This window comes from Rhea americana, unplaced genomic scaffold (genome assembly GCF_003343005.1).
Source record: "Rhea americana isolate MKP2758 unplaced genomic scaffold, rheAme1 scaffold_92, whole genome shotgun sequence".
Lineage (NCBI taxonomy): Eukaryota > Metazoa > Chordata > Aves > Rheiformes > Rheidae > Rhea > Rhea americana.
The window spans coordinates 2810622-2831495 of NW_028187111.1; the positions used below are offsets into that span (position 1 = coordinate 2810622).

Genomic DNA, 20874 nt, shown 5'->3' on the forward strand with positions numbered 1-20874 from the left:
AGCCTGCAAGGAGGTCCACTAAGTTTTGAGAAAAAATGAATTCCCTTTCCACAGGGTAATACAGTGGGAAGGAATCTCTGTAAGGATCTCCTTGAATAGTATGTGTTCATGTACATTTTTACAGCACACCGTTAGCTTGATAATCAAAAATGTTGTCTATACCCTGTGTAAGAAGGCTTTATCTAAGAAATATAATTACTAACTCCTAAAGTCTTAGACCAGTCAAAAAGGACTAGAAGAAGTACAGAATTTGGAAGTTGTTCAGCAATGGAATTTGCTGTATTTATGGTTTTATTTTGAATGCACTTAAGTTCTTAAATTAGTGCAAGGAAGAAACAGTTTCATCAAAATGAYGTGAATATAGGATTGCTTAGAATCAATAATATGCTATTAAGAACCTGTAAAATTTTCCTCCTACTTTTCCTGCTAAAGTTAGATATGGAGCATTCAGCAGCTCCAGAGTTAATCAGTGCAGCTATGACAATACTGCATTTATGAAAGATACTAAAGATACACACAAAAATCTGTAACATTTTAAATAGCATAGATGGTATTTGAGAAATGCTGTACTAATGTCCAGCAGCAAATATTGACAAAAATATAATCATAACAAGCTATTTAATCTAGATACTAGTCTTTTGGGAAAATAAATCAGTCTTTGAAACTGAAATAGCAGTAATTTTTAGCCTAGAATAAAATTAACTTGCATATGAAGACCTTGAGAGCCTTCTAACAAGTTTTCTATATCAGATGAGGATGCTTGGGAAAGATGTTTAAGCAATAACAATAAAGATTCAAGCAAAATCACTCTTACTCTGCTACTGTTGCTTGGTTTTTGAACTGTTCTTCAATGAATGTGGAATAAATGCCAGCATTTTATGAAGCTTAACAGTTTGCAGTATTGTGACTGGCAGAAAGAAAGACTGCTCCTCTCCATTTTCTTCCAAAGCTTGATCTATCTTGCAAAGACATTCTTCAAAATGTTTTTCTACAGAAGGAATCCTTTTACGCATACAAAGAGATAAGAGTCAGCAAAACATCTTGAAGATCATCTAAAGGAATGAAGTAACATCTTGAAGTCAGAAGAATTTACTGTGTGAAGATTGCCTGAAAATAGACTTGAGGAAAATACTGGAAATACAGATGCTACTGTACTAAAAGATCAGATTTAAATAAATGGGTTTTGAAACCCAATGTGAGAGTAAAAGAGTGATTTATTATTCTAATATATATGCTATGGTTAGTCACCAAAGTGTACTATTTTTTAAATTAAATCAGTTAGTAAAGGTTGGAAAGAGCAGGAACTGGAAAAATTATTAAAAAATCTGCAAGTGTTTTCAGTGCCTCAGAGACAGGCCCTCAGCTTAAGAAAAGCTAAGAACCATTTGCCCCCACACAAAGGACTTCTTTATGTATAAAAAGTGCTTAAGATTACCGAGATAGCAATCTCTAATCAAAATTCTAGTCAAGTAGAATAATAGATTCCTAACTAAAGACTAACCTGAAATATCATCTCTCTCTGAAATAGCAAGGATATATTTATTTCTTGTAAACATATTCATTCCTTCTTACAGTATATATTCCCAATCAGCCAAGAAATTCTTTTTTGGGGGAAGAAAGGGAGGTTGAAAGAGCCCAGAAAATGTTTATTCTAAGTACATTCTTTCTCAAATCTTTTAACTTCTTATCTTCCTTCCCCCTCACCTGTCTCTTTACCACCAATCTAAGAACTCTTCAAGGACCAGGTCACCTTCTACCATGATATTTAATATAAAATCCTACAGAGATAGATCAAATCACTTGTGAAAGCAATGTGTCTAGAAATTGAAGATACAYGAAGAACTACAAAGTGTCAATCATTCCAAACTAATCAGCTACAGGAGCTAGCATTCAAAAGACCAATACCATCTAAAAAAGAAGTTTATACAAGTTGGATAGATGGTTTCATTTCAGTGGGAGAATATAAGGCATCAGAAAGTTATTTTAGTTAACAGATGTGCTAAAGAGTGACTTGCGTATGTGTTTGCGCACATAAACCCACATACTCAGGAACAAACTCAAACCATGCTCTATCATATTACATGTTAATACAAAATATCCTGAAGACTCTGGCTAGCTCTTTCTTGAAGCATGGAAAACTGTTTTACAGTCATTTCACTGACCTTACTAAGAGCTGTAATATCATTCCAGTGACACCAGTGATACTTTTAAATATGTCAGTTACACTAGTTTACTCCACATCCCTGAAAAGAGGTTAAATGACCATCTTGAGAAAGATACATATTTTAATATTAAATTTGATAGGTAGTATAGTTAGTGATGAGCAGTACAAACTGAATCTTTCATGATATGGATATGCAGAAAAGCATCATGATGCCATCAAAAGTATCACCATACTCCTGAACTTTTTGTACATGAGTGTAAATGGGGCAGTAGGTTCTTTCTTGCTTCTGCCATTGACCCTACTTACTCTAGTAAGGATGGGAGGGAGAAGTAAAAGAAGAAACACATTAAGGATTGGGAAGTATTACAGCCAAGTTATATGTAATAGTGCAAGCACTGCAGCAGTATCAGCTGCAGTAATAATTCTAATAGAGTTTGGCATTACAAAGAATCAAGAGACTACTGTGGCAGAGATATATTGCCCACCATGAGCTGTAATCTGACAGGAGTACTTACCATCTTCGGTGCACAGAGAGATGTAGGTGAAAGTGTTATATAAGAACTACATATTATAATCATCAACAATAACTAATCTGGAGGAAAATATGGTGATTACCTAGCTGAAAATTTCTCTTATGCATAGGTGTTTATAAAGGCCTTGGAGCCTTCTAAATCTTTGAATATTTAGAAAAATATTCATTTAGGAACCATTAATTAATCTGAATTTACTTTTTAGATGATAGAAGGTTTAGTATTTGAACAAGATTACTTCTTATAAGTGATTTCTGGAGGATGATGGAAATGATTACTCTTTGTTATATATTATACAAAGTCTACAATATAGTTCAAATTTTTCACTGTTCAGCCTATGATTTCACCTATGAAGAATTCACAATATTGTAAAGCTCACTCAAAGGCCAAGTTAGCTACAGATGCCAGTCAGTAGCACTGTTACTGCGACGCATGGGAGGATATACAACACCTGGGCTAACAGTTTTGGGCAAGTAAAGAAAACCTRGGTCCTGTAGTTGCTTTGCATTAGTAATAAAGTGAAAACTTGCTACAGTTATCTAAATATTACTTCAGTGAGGTCTGGGTATGTTAAAACACCCTAGTTTTACACACAATCTAAGGCAATGGTTGGACGGTCACTAAAGAAACAGCTGTGTCAATTGAAATATCACTACTCTCAGGGTTTTGTTCCCGTTCCTCTGCAGAAGGTTAATGCTCCTCCACTAAAGGCAGTGAGATAATGTGACCCAATACAGAAAGCTGTCTAAATTAAGCTAAATGATTCTGTACTTAAGCAGATGGGGACAGCTCAAACAATTCCTCTTCCATCAGTATCTGTTCTGGCATGACAGCTTCTGGCAATAGGAGGTGACTTCTAGCAGAAGAGCAATGACATAGATGGAAGCTGCTAACACCTGCAGCGGACAGTCTTTTTTGCAGCAAATGTTCAGCCATGCCTCCTTGTATGTCCTGTGGGACAATGTAGGTCAATGCTGCTCTTAAATCAAATGGAGGGAGCTGCTTGAGGACATCGCAGCAATCCTTGGGATATCAGCTCCATTCCAGCCAAGAACATAATCTTGGAGCATTATATACTTAAATAATGTTTTCTTATTAGGTCTCAGACAAATAGACCATATTTTTCTGTGGTGTGATCTCACACTAGTCATAAGAAAGGCTCGGTAAAAATTCTCCTATTTTATATTATCCTAAAGAATTTCTTTTTTTTTTTAGCAATTTGCAGCTAGTTGCAAAGGTATTTGCTACAATTTCCATTCAAAAATACAAAACTGGACACTCTGAGTGATATAATTCTCCTTTGCTCTGCCCTCATCAACAATGGGTAAAATTGGTGAGTCCTGGTCTCACCTGTAAAGAACTTCTGTGGCGCAAGCACTTTTGCARACAGGCAGGTCAGGATACTAATACTTCTTGCAAGAAGTGGGATTAGGGTCATTGAGTTCCTGATGGCCTAAAATACATAGCACCATGGGGGGTGTAGCCAGGGCTACAGTCAAATAGCAGCCCTAGAAGGTTAATATCACTTAGACACTTAAGCAATTATCCTGCAACTTCATTAARTTTTAAAAAATGAATTTTTAAGAGTTAATTGTTAAAATCAATCATTTTTTAAATTAAAAATTACATTTTATCACTTATATTGTTTAAATATTTTAAAATTTATATTTATTATTAAATAGTCAACACTATAGTTCTATAGTATCTTGCTTTTTCAGTTTTTGATAAGCTGAACCTTTTCTGCACAGATAATGTATTCTTATATTGCAGGAATATGGGAAAAGCTGAAAGCCTGAGAGTTAGGAGTAAAGCAAAGGGCACCAACAACAGAGTGAGGACACTATCAAGATTGAAGGAAGATACATTAGCTGAATGCTCCTGCTTAAACACTCTGCAGTGAAATAGCTGGCAGTGTTGAAATTGAAATGTGCTTATTCTAAGTTTCGAGCACAATCTGCAGCCACTTTGTGTATCCACTTTGTGTATCTCAGTTTTACTGAGTCTCTGCATTCAGGTAGATCAAGATTTGAAGACTGTTTTTTCAGGAATTAGAGGTAGAAACTTCTTACAAGTATAAAAATGAATTACATTATGAGCAATATTTTTATAGTAAAGAGTGGTCAAGGGTTGTAGAATTTTATGAAATATTCAATACTAATGAATAAATAAAKGTATATGTGCAAAGCCTGAACTCGCATTCTAAAAATATCTTACTCATTTTCCCACTTGATAAATAGAGACCAGGAGAGTTTAAAATGTTAGTATTCCTGGCTGCCACAATTACTGTACAGAAGCCACTATAAGCAATTGCTTTTTTTGGAACAAAGCATCCGATCGGTATAGGCAAGGGGACGACGGGAAGAGTTGGGAAAGGCTTAGCATCCCGCGTCTCTAGGCAGCACAGAGCTCAGGAGCAGGCTGGTTAGTAACAACACTAACACACAGGGACCGCTCTAGTTCTAAACAGTCAAATGAAGACAGCAGTTTAGGGCAATGACTAAGACAAAGATCATGCCAAATAGAGTGTAACTTATTTGCTTTCACAGCTAGTGAGAAAGTGAAAAATCACAAATACCTAGAAACATTGTCATTGCCACCCACCTTCTGTGGTGACTGGGAGAGAAATCTCCATGCAGGCGGCAGACTGCGCTTTTCTAAAGGGGGGCCTCCCAGGCCCGCGGCGATTTGCTTTGGTGACATCCGCGCTAGAAAGTCGTTTTCCTGAACTGCAGCTCTGGGACGTTGGGCTTGTACAGTGACCATTGACATGATCTGGAAAGTGAATGCAGAAATTACTAGGCAAAGTGTCAGCTCTCAAAATTCAGACTGGAGGAAAAACGGAAGTTCCATTACGTAGGAATGATCTAACCAAATCCTCTGAGATAAACTACATGTTTTATCAATCTGGCACACATACGTAGGAATAACTCATTATATTTTCAAGGTATATTTTGAAATTTAAAAAGGGACATACAACTGGTACCTGTTCCTACAGCTGCAGATTGGACTGCATTTTGTTGATGTATGTATACAGGCAGTTTATTGAGATATAGATGGTAACACTTATCTCTGATGATCTGTCTCCTCATTAGATACCACATAAATCTGAAAAGTATCTTTTTTCTTTGCTCTCCTAAGTAATTGCAAGTGTAATTTACTACAAGATGGAGCTTAGCACGAGATATCTTACCCTCCTGACTTGACAATGCCATGAAGCAGGCACCTATGTTTGGGATAATTGTAAGATTAGCTATAATATTGCTCAGTGTTTTATTCTTTTTATACCACATAAATTTATTTTACTGATAAAAAAATGACTACTGAAGAGGTGATACGTCTGCTGCAAAGCTGAAGATATGAGGCTGAGTCTTACTTTGAACTCATGCTAGAGGCCACGGTCAACCAACACAGCAGGTACGCTGCCATCTGAYAGGAGAATGAAATAGGGCTGCAGGAAACGCTGGCTATATTAAGTCTGATCTTCCTTGCTGAAAAGGGGTCTTTAAACCACAAAAATCCACTGAGCAATTCTTAGATCAGAGTTTAGAATGAGTTGGATTAGATCACTGGACTACAACACATATTCAAGGGATACTTTTCTTCCTTTAACATTGGATACAACAGTAAGAGGAGATGAATTACTGAAAGTAATTTTTCCCTCAACATACGAAAGGATACGCAGCCAGAATTATTTCTGGTCTGCATATAATTCACACTTACCATCAGGAAAACAATTCACCTGCTACGTAATTAATGCAAATAACAAGTAAAGAACAAATTCAGAACTATGCGAGCACACTGACTATTTCTATTCAAAACAATGGAAGCTCAACTCTATAGCTAGGGGCAAACTTGGAGCTTCTGCCTTTGTTTTAAATGTCAGGCTATTTATATCTCAAAATTAGTCCTTTAGATTCCGTACATAAATATCAAATTCAGTTAATTCTCTTTGGTTTGTGTTGTATCCAAGAAAATATATTTTTAATATATTTTAAATATATTTTTAATATAGCGATACAAATTTCTTTCTCTGTTATTATGCCATTGTACACCATCAAAATTTATTTCTATGTTCAAATGAGAAAACTGGCACAGATCCTATACTGAACATAGCATATAGCGTACTATTGTATCTAATCTTGTAAGTCACATCCCTTTCATGTGAAAGCAGTTTAGTCTTGATGAACAAAACAGGAAAGAATTTATTTTAGAAAGCAATTTAGCATTGGTACTGCATAACGAAATGGCTCTGTAGGAGACAACTTTCATGACTCTTATCATGTTTCTTAATGCATGACTACTGAATTAACAGTAGATTAAAAAAAAATGACGTGGATGATTCATTCAACTTGGAGCTAGGGAAATTTCCAAAATATGCTTCAACTATTCATATATTTCAGTAGAAAGTCCTTAGAGATCAGGGCTTTGTTCAAGGGCACAGGCTGACTGTTCAACCTCAGCAACAGCTCCTCATCCTGCTGCTTTCTTTCTTCAAAATTCAGTTTGTGTGAAGGAGTTTCAGCATGATATCTAATTACCTCCAGGGAGATCCTAGGAACTGGTGAGGAACATAACAGAGTAAAAAGAATCAATTCTATAGAAGCATTCAACAACAATTTTAAGTCCCTCTCCCTGGACATTGCACAGAATGGATCAAATTCATCTAAGTCCCTATTTACTATGACATATTTTAAGAGCAATGGTTAGTATGCTTGTTTGCCTCAGCTTACCTTCACGGGCCCAAATTAAACAAAAAAAATCAACAGGATCTGGGTACCTAATTCTCTTTAGTTGTTCTGTCCATGCCTTTCCAAACAAGCAAAACCAGTTCCTGTGCAGAAAATAAATCAGATCTCTTCCTAGAAGCTGCCAGGATTCCCTTCAAGAACGGAAGCTGGTGAAATGTTCATGAGTGTTAAAACGTTGAAGGAAGGAGGGATTTTAGTGATTAGCTACACCCTTTTCTGTATTTTGAAACAGTTCTGTTCTTCCAGTTAGATACAATTATTTCTCAAAGGTATACAATAGCAGCAATGCAACTCTTCAAACCTCAGTAAAAAACCCCAAAACAAAAACAAAACAAAAAAAAAAAAATACGTGCAAAAAGACTAGTGTCATTCTGAAATTATGATAGCAACATTTTTGCTGAGACACTGGGGAGAATGAACAAGATCAAACTCACCTAATTCTATGAGAAAACTCTAGTATGTATTTAAAAAGGAATTTCTTGCATACTGTTATGATATAAACTGAACGATACAAAACTTATGTGAAGAGAGGCTAAGTACTGTTTGAGAAACGGTTCCTCACTGCATCATCTGAAAGAGAATGAAGTGTGTAAGAAAACTGATAAGAAAAAAACAATAGTAGCTCGATATAGTATGCTCTCTAAGGGTGACTGTGAGGATGCTCCTGCTATCACCCTTTGACAAAATGACTACAGTGATTTATTAGCCCTTTAAGACTAGAGTCTCCTGATCCTCCTTTCCACTACAGATATCTTCTGGTTACCCCAAAGAACAGACAGAGGTGCCTTTTAAAGACCTGGCTTTTTCCAGTTCTGTTTGGTTTGAGAGACAGAACAGTATTTTAACTTTCTCCTTTGCTGACTTCCTGCTTGCATCATGCGGCCATTCGGGTCTTCTGGTACCAGAAGTGTTGGTTGATATTGAGCACCAGTCAATACCAGAGACATTAAGAGTGGTACTGAAGAAGCAGTGCACAGACAGCTCTGTGCTGTTAATGCAATAGTCCACTAGCTTCTACCTCCAGCCTATTCTAAAGAAGGCAGGGACTAGTTGCTTGGGGAGAAAGCTGTGCACAGAMAACCTCTCTCTCTTTTCTTCTCCTTTTGACAGCTGCATTTGCCACCTCCTCCTATTCCTTTCCAGGGATGCCATTGTCACTGGTGCTATGTGGTCCCATGTAAAAGCCATCCCACTCTACCTGGGCAGTAGTCTTTTCTCCTCTTTGTGGCTAGTGAATTAAATAGCCAGAGCTAAGTTTGAATCTATTCTGGTCATTAATTTAAACGTGTAAGGCTTATGCAATCCATTGCAGGTAATCATAGTAGATTGCCCTACAGTATAATATGTTACTCCATTTTATGCTGATTTAACTCCACTGATTTAATCAAGCTGAAACGGCCTATTTCCCTGCAACAGGTACCTCTTCCAAAAAGAAATGGAACCATGCTGGAGGGAAGGCCAGTGCATCACAMAAAATACCAGGCAGATGATGAGATTAAAAGGAACTGAAGAATTATAAAATTAGTTACTGTGACCTAGACAGAACTACCGATGTGCCGTAAGAGAGATGCAGTGTGCGACATGGCAGTAAACCTGCAGGCTGTAATCTGATTTCTTTCTTCTTTTTTTTCCTTTTTCTTTTCCTTTCTCTTTTTTTTCAAAGACTATTACACAGACATAAGGCACACAAGATATATACATGTGCTAATTTTACTTTACACATATTAATGTGTGTGTTACATAGCCTGCACGTCAAACACTGCAGTCATACAACTTTTTCACAGTACTTGGTGATCTTTTCAAAAAGCAAAAGGAACCAACAATATATTGGTGAAAAGCTGACTCTGTTGAAACAAAATGTACTGAATGTAAGTAAGAAAGGAGTAACATGTTTTTGCAGTTGTTGCCTAGATAGTTGTATTGCAGTGGACATTACAAGAAAAATGACAAGAAAAACTTCTCTTTTTCAGTTCTGACARAATGATAAAGTCACACAGAAAAACTAGTTGAAAACCACTTCTAACTAATGATGCAAGAGAGGCTGAGAACAAAGGAATTTAAATACGATTAATCAGAAGTATGATAATATCACCCTAATTTGGAAGGAAAGGCAATAAAATAGCTCAATAAARGAGCAGGCAGAAGGAGCAGAGAGCACTGTTTTAATACGAAGCAGAAAGATCTGCCAAAATGAGTAAGTCCCAGAGAATCTCCTCAGCAGATGCTGAAGATTACTATCTATGCTATTAAAGGGTAGGAAAAGTCTATCTGTTTGCAGTATGGGATTTTTGTGTGTTATCAATAAATTAGATTTTGGCTGGTAATTATGGGTGTGACTAACACCCTTTTTCCTCACAGCAAAAAAGATATACCCTTAAACCMAAAAAAATGAGACCTTATATAACCGTACAAATAGCAAGCAAAACAGTCTCAATCTTGCATAGAAAATTATCAAACTCTGTGCAAAAATAGTGTAATCATTCATTAATAAGAATATAAATTGAGATCTTAAATTGTTAACAGATTCTTCTTAACTGAAAATCCCTTGCAAAGTCATGATCACAATTTTCTCTTGGTACAGTTCTGTTAGCCAGGCAAGGGAGAAGGTGCAGCCCCTAGTAGAGATCAGTACAGATGTTCCGCCAGCAAATGTGCATTATTGTCATCATGCTTTCTTCAGTTTGAACAGGAAGGCTGAACCATCCTATTGGCATATTGCTTGTACATTTAGGTCCACACTAAGGGTATAAGATACTGTCATTATAACACACTGCCTGAATAATATAATAGTGTTCCCATAATGGTAAAGAGCTCCTGTCATGCACTTAATCCTAGACATCACCATTTTCCTGAAAACAAGGTKAATGGATTTATTTTTCATAGAAATAACAGGAAGATTTTCAACCACATCACAGTATTTTAACTGTACGAGCAGCAAAGTATGTGTGTTGTCACTGACAGAGCCTCTCAAAAACATTTACTAGTAATTATGAGCAACGAAACTACAATACAAAATGAATAATATCTAAATGAAGAACACAAATAATATATTACTGTACYTCATAACATCACTTCTACATTATTCTCAATAAGCAGACCTTGTCATTTCAAAATTAAAAATAAATCTGGCTTTGTTCCTTAAGAACAGTGATAACAATTTAGAATACTTCAGATTAATTCTATTGCTTGGATTCCTCTGCTGGATCTCTAGTGATTGTATAACATCACACTACTGGACCCATTTTCTAAAAAAGTGCTGGTCATGTTGATTTTAAACATTTTGACTTTTCATCCGTACTTGGGAAGATATTTTTTTCGCTGATAATCTTTGATTTTAACTGGAGGTTAAGAATAGCTGAAATAATTGAGCTAGCAACAGTGCTCTCATTTGTAATATCTCTTTAGTGCTGGCTTCCAGACACAGTTATTGAAACAAATAGCTACTGAAACAAGAACTTCAGAAGAATGCAATTTTGTTTTTCCACAGAACACATTGCAGATCTTTTCAGACCTGTTGGCGTATTTTTTACCTTGATATCTGAAATGYCTACAGGGTTACAGGTTCTTCAGAATTTTTTGTTGACCTATACCTTACTTGTCAGCTCTGCCTAAGTTATATTTAATTTCTATATCATTATCCCTCATAAGAACTAAAGTTGGTACCATTTTATTTTGCAACATGATCAATAAGTGATGCATTTGTTATTCATAATTATTTTGGGTGCAAAAATTTAATCTTTGTCCAAAGTGTCCTTGGTGGTGTGCCAGTACAATTTACAGGAAGAACAGCTGTTCCATAGATGTTAACATACAAATAACTTGCTTGCAAATATTCAATGGAAAAAGGCACAGATGTGGTCAAACAAAGCATTACAAATATAATTAAGCTTGCATATCATTCTGCAGCAACCAAACAACTCTAAAGGAATCCAAGTTTTAGTCAAACCTTCTAATAGTCTATTAAAATACTTCTAATTCTAAAAAAATCTTTTTATTCTAATAAAATTACTCTGTGCAGAGACCAGAGAATACAATACTACCTATGTGTGTGTTTGTCTTGAAAAAAAAAAAGGACTTACCTTGACGGCACTCAGTGAGGAGCTCTTTATTAAGTAAAAACTGAGAACTTAGGAAAAGTGAATATCTGTGATACTGTGATCCTATCAAATGAGTATGAGTTTATTAGTCAGCTCTTAAATGTATGATGATCCTTACTGCTTGTTTTGCCGTTCAATTAACAAAGATGTTATCCTACTTTTCCTTCATGATTAAATTTAAACATATCAGTTATAAACATTTTGACTAAAATATCATATCATTTTAATAATTTTAAGTATGAATGAAAACAGCACTCATTTTTCTTTAATTTTTCATGCCCATGTGCATTCCTTTAAATCACTTACTCACTGGTTAAATCTCCCACATGTATCAGCACACACTCTCACTCTCACACATGCACACACACTTGCTTTTTTTTTTTAATCTGGAAGCTTTAGAAGTCACAGCACAGCCACAGCCCCTTTCTGCATGTTAAAAATAATATAGAGAACATACCTATTACTCTATAACAGTCTACAGAGCTAAGCTGCTGCTAACTCCCATTGCTTTTTTTTCCTCATTCTTATTTGCACTGGCAGGGTATTAATATTTCAATTAATACAGCTTTTTTTTTTTTAAATGTTGGACAGTTAACATTCTCTAATTTAGGAGGAAACTGATGTTGTACAGCTGACATTTAGCATACAAAAGAGACATTTTTATGTATAAGTCCTAGGTACCAGACTATCAAAATCCAAAACTGAAAATGTGAAATGGTAGAGAAACATGTAAAACCCCTTTTTTTCCTAAAAATTAAAACTATTCACCCAGTTCAGAGTGTTTTCCATCCCAGTAGTGATCAACAGCGATCAAACTTGTGGCAAGGAAAGCCAACTGCATCCTTGACCGTACTAGCAAGAGCGTAGCCAGCAGGAGCAAAGCCATCATGYCAAGGTAAGAATCTTTCCCTTTCGTCTGACACTTGTGAGACTGCCTCCGAAGCAGTGCCCAGTTTGGGATCCTTCTTACAAGATATTGAGATACATGAGTGAATTCAGCAGAGGTCCTCCAAGACGGMAAGCCACACAGGATGTACAAGGAGAGGCTGACACAACTGCTTGTTTTTCCAGCCTTAAGAAGAGAAGTCTCAAGGGAGACCTGAGGGTTGTCTGTGACTACCTGRTCAGAGGGTACAAAGAAGGTGGAGCCAGACTCTTCCCAGGGATGCACAATGGTAGGACTAGAGGCAAAGGACACAGCTGGAACATGGGAAATTCTGACTAGGTATTAGGGAAAACTTTGTTACAATGTGGGTGGTCAAATACTGATCAAATATAGGCTGCCCAGACAGATCATGAAATCTCTGCTCTGGGAGGTGTTCAAGGCTTGAACAGCCACAGCCCTAAGCAATCTGATATAACTAGACATTCTTTGAACAGGCGGATGGGCTAGATGACCTCCACAGGTTCCTTCCAACCTTAACTATTCTATGGTTCCAAACATAATTGAACTTCAGATGATTCCTTAGTTTGACTGGTATTTTCAGATTAAAAAGCAATCAGAAACAGCATGCTGGACTGCCTATGATCACTTTTACATAACTAAAAAATATATTAATTTACAATGTATAATGTCAAATAGTTCAAGAAAAGTGTTGTTACAGCTGGATGCCTGGATTCTTTTTCTAAAAATGACAGGCCAAGGGGGAAAGCAATGCTTATAGTCCCAAATTTTCAGGGATACTCTTTAGCGCTGAAAACAAACTTAGAGATTCAGGGTGATAATAATTAGTCGAGAACTCTCCACTTAAAATCAATCAGTTTGTCTGAAGTGGCAATAAGCAAAAAGAGACTAATGGCTTCAAATTTTGCTGCTTGAATGCACAGCATTTGTTCTGAGGTAGTAGTGACTAGGAAGCAACGTCTATCATGAATCTAATAATGTCTGCTATTACAAAAGTTAAACTATGTTGAAAGGGTGAAGAAAGACTTGTGTTACGCTACGGCTCACCCCTAAAATAAAGATAAGAGGTACTTTGCAACATGCGGGCCCTCTTTTGTAGGCTTAGGTGCCTCAAGGAAGCATCCATTAGATGCTTCAACAGAAGTTTGGACCAGATGATCTACAGTCGTCTCTTCCAACATCAACCATTCTGTGATTCTGTGATCAGGAAAGTCAAACTTTCCTTTCAAAGAACCACAAAGGCATGAAATAATCTAACTGCAATATGAAAACATATTATATTGTATGCATAAATATTTGGAAAAAAACAAACAAAAAAAGATTCCRCAAACCTTGTACATGCATAACATGGAATACAGTCATAACCAAACCTCCTTTGATTCTCTCCTACAATTGCATTTTATGAAGTTAACTTTCAGAATTAAGATTTTGAGAGCTTTGTATGAGAAGAAATTTCTCAAATCCTTGAAAAATCTGAACTTCACTCTCAGTTAACTGTTACTTTGTGTAATTTTCCACTACTGTATAAAATGAGAGACATAATCGCTGAGCTAAGAATTCATTCACTGCCTAAAAATGCCTGTAGAAAGCATAAGAAATTACACTAATATTTCGAAGAACATAACTAGGCAAGAGGAAACAAAACAATGGCTGTCTCTATTTGAATTTTCTTTTGTTCTTTGGCTAACAAAGTCTAAATGACAGCATAAATTCATACAGTGAAGTCATCTGTTTATGGGAATTAAATAAAAATKATCAGTTATCCAGTATCCCAGTATTAGCAGTTACTCAGTATTAGTAGTTACCCAGCAGTTAGCACTACAYGAAAATAAAAAGACACGGAGATCAGCTTCATTATTAGTCATACAAGAGGCAAAATGGAGTCCTAGAGTATCTTTAAGTCATGAAAATCCTATACAAGATAAAACCAGCWGCCTTCACTCATGGGATCACGTCACTCCCTTAAACACTAGCAAACTACTCCTCAAGCAATTGTCAGTACTGGTAGCACCTCCCCTGAAATAGATTTAACCTCTACTTAGCCTCTATTATTTTAATTCAAAGCAAAGTGAAAGCAAGGACATTACATGATCTGGCTCCTAAGAAGGGAGCAGAGCTGTAAGCTGCCAGATGGTAATGTATTTCCCAATTAGCTGCAGTCAGTGCTGAGAGAAGGTGATGTATCTCTTTGAAAACTTGTTACCCAATGCCAATAGGATGGATGCGTAACTTCTTATCATGTGAAGGTGCTGCCCTGCCAAAGACCTGAGTATCTTTAATACAAGCCAGAAAATATTGTTTTCCACTGAATATTAGACTATTGATAGAAACTTAGGTAGCAACCAAGTAGCAGATAAATAATCTGTAAGAGCTCTACCAGGGTAGCCAGGTAGGTACATTTTGGAGTAAAACTAGATGAAAAACTAGATGAAATGTAGACATTATYCATAACCTTGTACAGGAACTCTAGTCTAAATTTAGCTCCTCACTTTGGGGGAGGGGAGAGAGAAAGCTTTTTTCCAGCTAGTTGTAAAATAAGCCATCTACAATTCAGCACAGTTTAAATGGGTAGAATAATTAAAAGGAATCTTCCATCCCTTTTTGACAGTCATGAAGCAGAATTAAAACAAGTTCCTTTGTTTTATTTGTTACTTTTTAAGCCTGCTTCTGCAGTTGAGTAGCCATGAACAACTAGCAGCTAACACACTGAATGCTGCTGCTGTGTGAGTTATCCCTAGCAGTCTACTAGGCTCACTGGTGTTGATAATATATGAGGACARAGTACCCCAAAACTGCAATAGTGACAGCAAACATAACGCTTAAGTGACTATTTGATATTATCCCTCAGTCTGTAAGGAATTTTTGGAATAACTGAGTTCCACCAGTTTCTACAGGCCAGTGAAACAGACCTTCCCTTATTTTTAGTTTATATTGAATTTGTTCTGTATTATTCAAAAATAATGAATACAGGCAACTAGAAGAATGGTAGAAACATGAACATTTTCAAATCATTAATCTGCAAATCTGCAGTTGTGATACTGCATATTTATTCCCCTCTTGGCTGCCTACCTCCAAAGGAGGGATCTTCAAGAACCTCCCTACAMATCATCCATTTACAATAGATCATTATGTCTTCTACACTCTTCAGCTGAATTTGTTTAACCTTGTACACCTTTCCTTTTGTATATACTTGTCCTGCATCTCATTCCTTTTTTATCATCCAGCACCCTCACCATGAGCTGTAGGCAAGGCTGTTTTTCTCTGATATGTGATCTGAAAGTTCTCTGTCTCAWGATGTTAAACAGAATCAAATCACAATTTTGATTCCCATATTACATAGCAAAGCCCTACTGCCTCTAGACAGAATATTTTGTTTCTTGCTTTGCTAAATACCTATCAGTAGAGTCTATTAATCAAGAAATTAACCTATTTTTCCCTTAAGATTCAAGATTTTCACATGTGCTAATGAAATGTAAAGGTATTTCATGTTGTGTGTTCCTCATGGTGATCCTTTTTAATAATAGTAACAAAAAGAAGTCYGATCTGTAAAACATGACTTAGCGTAAGATCCTACTCTATGATTATTTCAATACTCTACGTATTCACTTTCCTTTTTAATTGCACCCCATGCAATTAGTGATAAAAATTATTTCTACAGGTCTACAACTGCCTGCCTCTCTCCTTTTACCATTTTGGAATCTCAGTACTACTATTTTCCACTCCAAAATTCTCTGGTGCATTCCTATATTCAGTTTCTCAAATATCATTGYTAATGATGGAGTAAATTATATCAGCTAATTCAGTTTGTACACTGAAATCTGCATAAACTGGATTGAATTTCTCAAATATTTTGCAACATTTCTGTACTGTCTTTACCAGGAGTTATCAGCAGTTTTCTAAGTTGCTCAATCATTTATAATCATTATAATGTGGAAAGCATATTTATTCCCCTAATGTTTGCCTTGGGGACTAGTGCTATGTTGTTCTGTACACACATGATTCCTAGTGACAGAAATTAAGTTCAGATGCATTATGCAAGAATATGATTCAACTTTATTTTCTATCTCTGGAAAGACACAGAATAATGAGACAGGGCCACAAGGCTTTTTCAGTCATCTTACATGAGAAACTTCCCATGAGAGCAAACCAGAAAGGACTCCTTGGGACTGAGAATATTTAAAGATAATTATAAAAATTTTTGTGTGAACCATACAATCTAGTCCAAATGCCAGGATGGATGCCTTTAGCGTGCATAATTAAGAGGGCATTATTTGCCCCAAACATTTTTAGGTTATACAGCATCTTAATTTTTCACTTCATGTTTTCTGCAGTCAATTTCTGCTCTCATTATGTATTTCCACTGAAATATTAAAGAACTGAAGAAAAAGTTACGAGAATCCATGTACTTAACAGTTGGTTGAGGCAAGCCTCAAGAAGAGTTCTGAGATACGAATGACTGATTTTTGATCTGATTTCTCAGAAGTTCAAAGACACCATGTAATATACAAGTTTAAGTGTCTTATCAGTGCTGTGGCATGGAATTTGTAAACCAAGTAAAGAAAATAGACTAGTGCATGCATTGGGTGTTACAGACAGAAATAAACACCATTGACAATCAGTTATAATAGTTCGAGWATGTCCAAAGTTCTGGAGCCATTTCATATTAAAATACTATACACCCAGTGTATGATGGTTGGCAAAATGTGTCTATATGACATAAATGAGCATTAAACAAGCAAAATTCTGAGAGCTGCCAACAGAACTGTATGAGTTAATAGGTGGTTTTTAGAAAGCCTTTTCAGACAAAGCCTCCATGGTTATTGTGTTATCTCATGATTCAGTTGGTAAAATGCTTTGCCAATGAATGCAAGGAAGTTCAAAGCTGTTGGCTTTCGCCTACCGTACCAAGATCAGTCTTAAGATCTGTTGGCAGACTTAACTTTCTTGATCCTTTAACTGAAACAACAGAAAAAGGAGAAAGGCAGTTGTTAATAAGAAAGAAAGAAAAAGTAGCGAGGGAAAACAACATGCCATCTTCTGGTTAATAATATATTAAGAGTTTGTGAGCACACTTTTTTAGCACTGTATAAAGGTAGAATTACTGTTTAAATATTTTAATGTACTACTGCTCAGCAAAATAAATGTAACTAAGAAAAGAGGCACTGGAAAAAACACTACTCCAGCTCTCAAGAAATGGATGGTGCATTACATAGCTTTGGCTATGTGTGGCAATATCTTACCTTGTGATGAGAGGAATGATGAAAGAGCAAATGATACTAAAGTAAATATTGCAAATGCTGGTTTTGCAGCAAATTGCAAATATTTAAACACCCAGAAACCAAGTTAATAAGAGGGTGCAATAAAATTAGAGGTCCTCATGACATTATATCTCAAAGCACTATTTGAAAAAGAGAGGGCATATTGTAGAGGTAATGGACTCAGAACATACTATTGTACATATTGTGGAAAAGCAGACAGATCACACAGAAATGAAATATAGCAGCTGCAGAATAAAATGTGGTGTTATCTAGACATTAAAATATTACACTCTATTTCCTGAAAATTTAATTATGTGTTGCATACTAATTAAAAACAAAACTATGCTTTTGATTTTGCTTCAAAATRTTTTCATTGTTTTATACGAGCACATTTTTAAACAATGAGCACCAGAGAACTGAAATGAAGCATGTCTTGCAGCAATCAAAAGGACCTTGAATTTGTGAAAGAAAAAAAAGTCTTAAGAAACCATTTATTAATTATTCAGAAGACTTCATTTCCAATATGGTTCTTTCATGTCACCATCATTCATCATTTTTTCCACATTATTTTGTAGCTTTTATAGCTTACCCATACTGYCAATTAATAAAAGTGAGCAATGAAGTATTAGATAAGTCTTTTATCACTTCTGAAGAAAATCCCACCTGATAAATATCACAATGGCAGGAACAYTGGGACATATAAAATAAGGAACAAGTCATTTGCAAATGCTATTTAATAAGCATTTAGGTCAGAAGGATGCCCAGAACACTTACTTAAAGCTTCAAGTCACAGAGCCCCTAAGAGAAACTAAAGAACTGAGTGTCAAAAGCTACAATACCTGCAATGTGGCAGAGGAAAGTATCAAATCACATCTACACTAGGAAGTATTTTTTGGGGGGAGGGGGAGGAGAGAAGAGTAGGGGAGCCCTTCACACTCTTGAGCAAGTTTTTAGTATCAGAAGAACCAGCACAGCCCTCAGTAACTCTTTTATAGCTGTCATTACAACTGTGTGTTTTAGGACTAGGTGAGGAGATCATCTCAGAGCAACCCAAAGTCAAAATATGTATCACTAACAYGAACAAATGAAAATCAACTAAGTAGGAAAACAAACATTAGGCTCCTAAATCCATTTGAGGTGCTCACAGAAAAGGTGATCTGATTTTCAGAACRATCTTTAAAAAATGCTCCATTTATTTGTGCAGATATCATACACTTTCAGGCTAGGATTAAAATATTTCAGAACTGTAAAACCTAGCTACATTTGATACTAAGGAGCCTTATTAGTGCTTTCATCATGGAGGTTTTGAGCTTTGTGAAGTGTTGGTTTAACATCTTGTAATTCTATGTTACWGGTATTTCTGTAGTACCAGGATTACATGTCTTAGGTTTTATGCCACAGCTGTTACCGAATTGTAGCTTACATACCATGGAGATATGTCTGAACTGGAAGATTGCAGAAATAGTTCCCAACTATCTGTGTGCAGGCTCTTGTTAGACATTCCTCTCAAAGACCCTAGATGGGCAGTATCTGTGAGCTCCCATGGCTCCAGGTGTACAATACTGAAGGTTGCAATCTAACTAACACTGTCTCAGGATGCTGAAGTGACTGAGGCTGAGAAAGAAAGGGTGAAGTGTATAAAGCTCATGAGTCATGCTACAGGTACTGGGACAGTATGGGCATCCCAATCTGGGGAAAAAAAAAAAAAAAAAGGAAAAATGATTTTAAAAAAAGGAGAGAAACAGGCGCATAAGCTTGAGGTTCTTCTTTAGAGGGAGGTGTTTTTAGAGGGAATTCCATTTCCCTTCCATTTGTATTTAGAGGGAACGTACCAGAGCTCTGAGGGTAGAAAGAAAAGATGGAACTGATTGCTTTCATATTTTAAGTGATTAAAACTATGCATAACACTTTTATAGGTATAACTAATGTTTAATAATAAACTGATCAGGAAGCAGATATTGCTATGTAACCTATTTTTAATATCTAAATCATGCCTATTTTACTAGCTCTACATTTATTAAAAAGGAGGATCATGTTTAGTAAATCCATCTTGCTAGGAAAGAGCTTTTGAAAATTAATTTAATTTAATAATGAAGCAGAGTATAAAGGCACAAGAGGATAGCAGAATCATTTATCATCCTTACTTGTTTGTGTTCGTACTTGAGATAGCGAGCAGAAACTGCAATGCCGCAGTGCAAGGCATTGTCCAAACACGTATCAAGAAAGCCCCTACCCAGAAGAGCTTAATGTCTAAAGTCAARACCTCCAAAGATGGAATAAGAAAGAGACTCACAGAGAGTCAGCATGCGTGGCTGGGCCGCTAGCTAAGACGAGAACCCAGAACTCCTGACCAGATAATGTCCTATCAGAGAACTCTATGGTTCCCGTTAGCTCTTCAATGAAAATGTCAAGGCACAACCAACACACAAATGTGTGCTTGTAGCTAYGGCATTCGGTGATGTGCTCCTTCCAGCTGGTACAACAGGAGTGTACTCAGAGAATTAAGTATTATTCAAAGAAAGGTGACTTCATATGGCTATTTTTCTATTAGACAAATAGAATGGCTCTCAAACACTTTGGAATACCAGGCCTCATATTCAGCTGCTAAAACATGGCTTCAAGAGTCTAAAACACTCAGTTGGACAATTAGGGCCTCTTCATGCACACTGCAAGGTCCTGCAGATCTGGCTACCAGCACTCAGGGCCAACATAGGACAGTGCAGCTGGGGACTGCCCCCTTCCCATAGAACCTGCTTTTAAGTTAAGCTGTGACCATGTGACCCCTGTCTGAGCTACACCACAGCAAAGTTAGTCTCAAGCCCCACTGCAGCTCTGTCCTTGCCTGGCCACGGGCCTGATCAGTTTGGACCTCGGTGACCAGACTGGCTTTAGCCCATCCCCATGGGCCATCACGGGACTGTGCTGGACCCTGGCTACCATGCCTGGGTTTGCCTGGCATGTTTACCTGGCTCAGGTGCTGCAGCATGGAGCCCTCGCTGGGGAGGCCCTGCCTGCTGGCACAGCATCGTGCTTTCCTCATGGCTCCCCAGCCCTTAGGGAGCAGCCAGCCYTTGCTGCTCCCTCACATGCGTATCCCTGCTCAAGATATTAAACACATTAATTCATCTGATCAGAAAACTTCTCAYGGGCCAGAAAACTGATAAAATACCTCC

The 20874-nt window shown here is 36.7% G+C and overlaps 1 protein-coding gene across 1 annotated transcript in view; it reads right to left on the reverse strand.

Moving 5' to 3' along the window:
- Positions 1–20874, reverse strand: part of STXBP5L (syntaxin binding protein 5L) — a 201063-nt gene that overhangs the window by 17005 nt on the left and 163184 nt on the right. The window contains exon 20 of the mRNA XM_085324665.1: positions 5296–5466. Coding sequence (XP_085180791.1) covers positions 5296–5466 — 171 coding nt within the window. The remainder of the gene's footprint in view (positions 1–5295; positions 5467–20874) is intronic.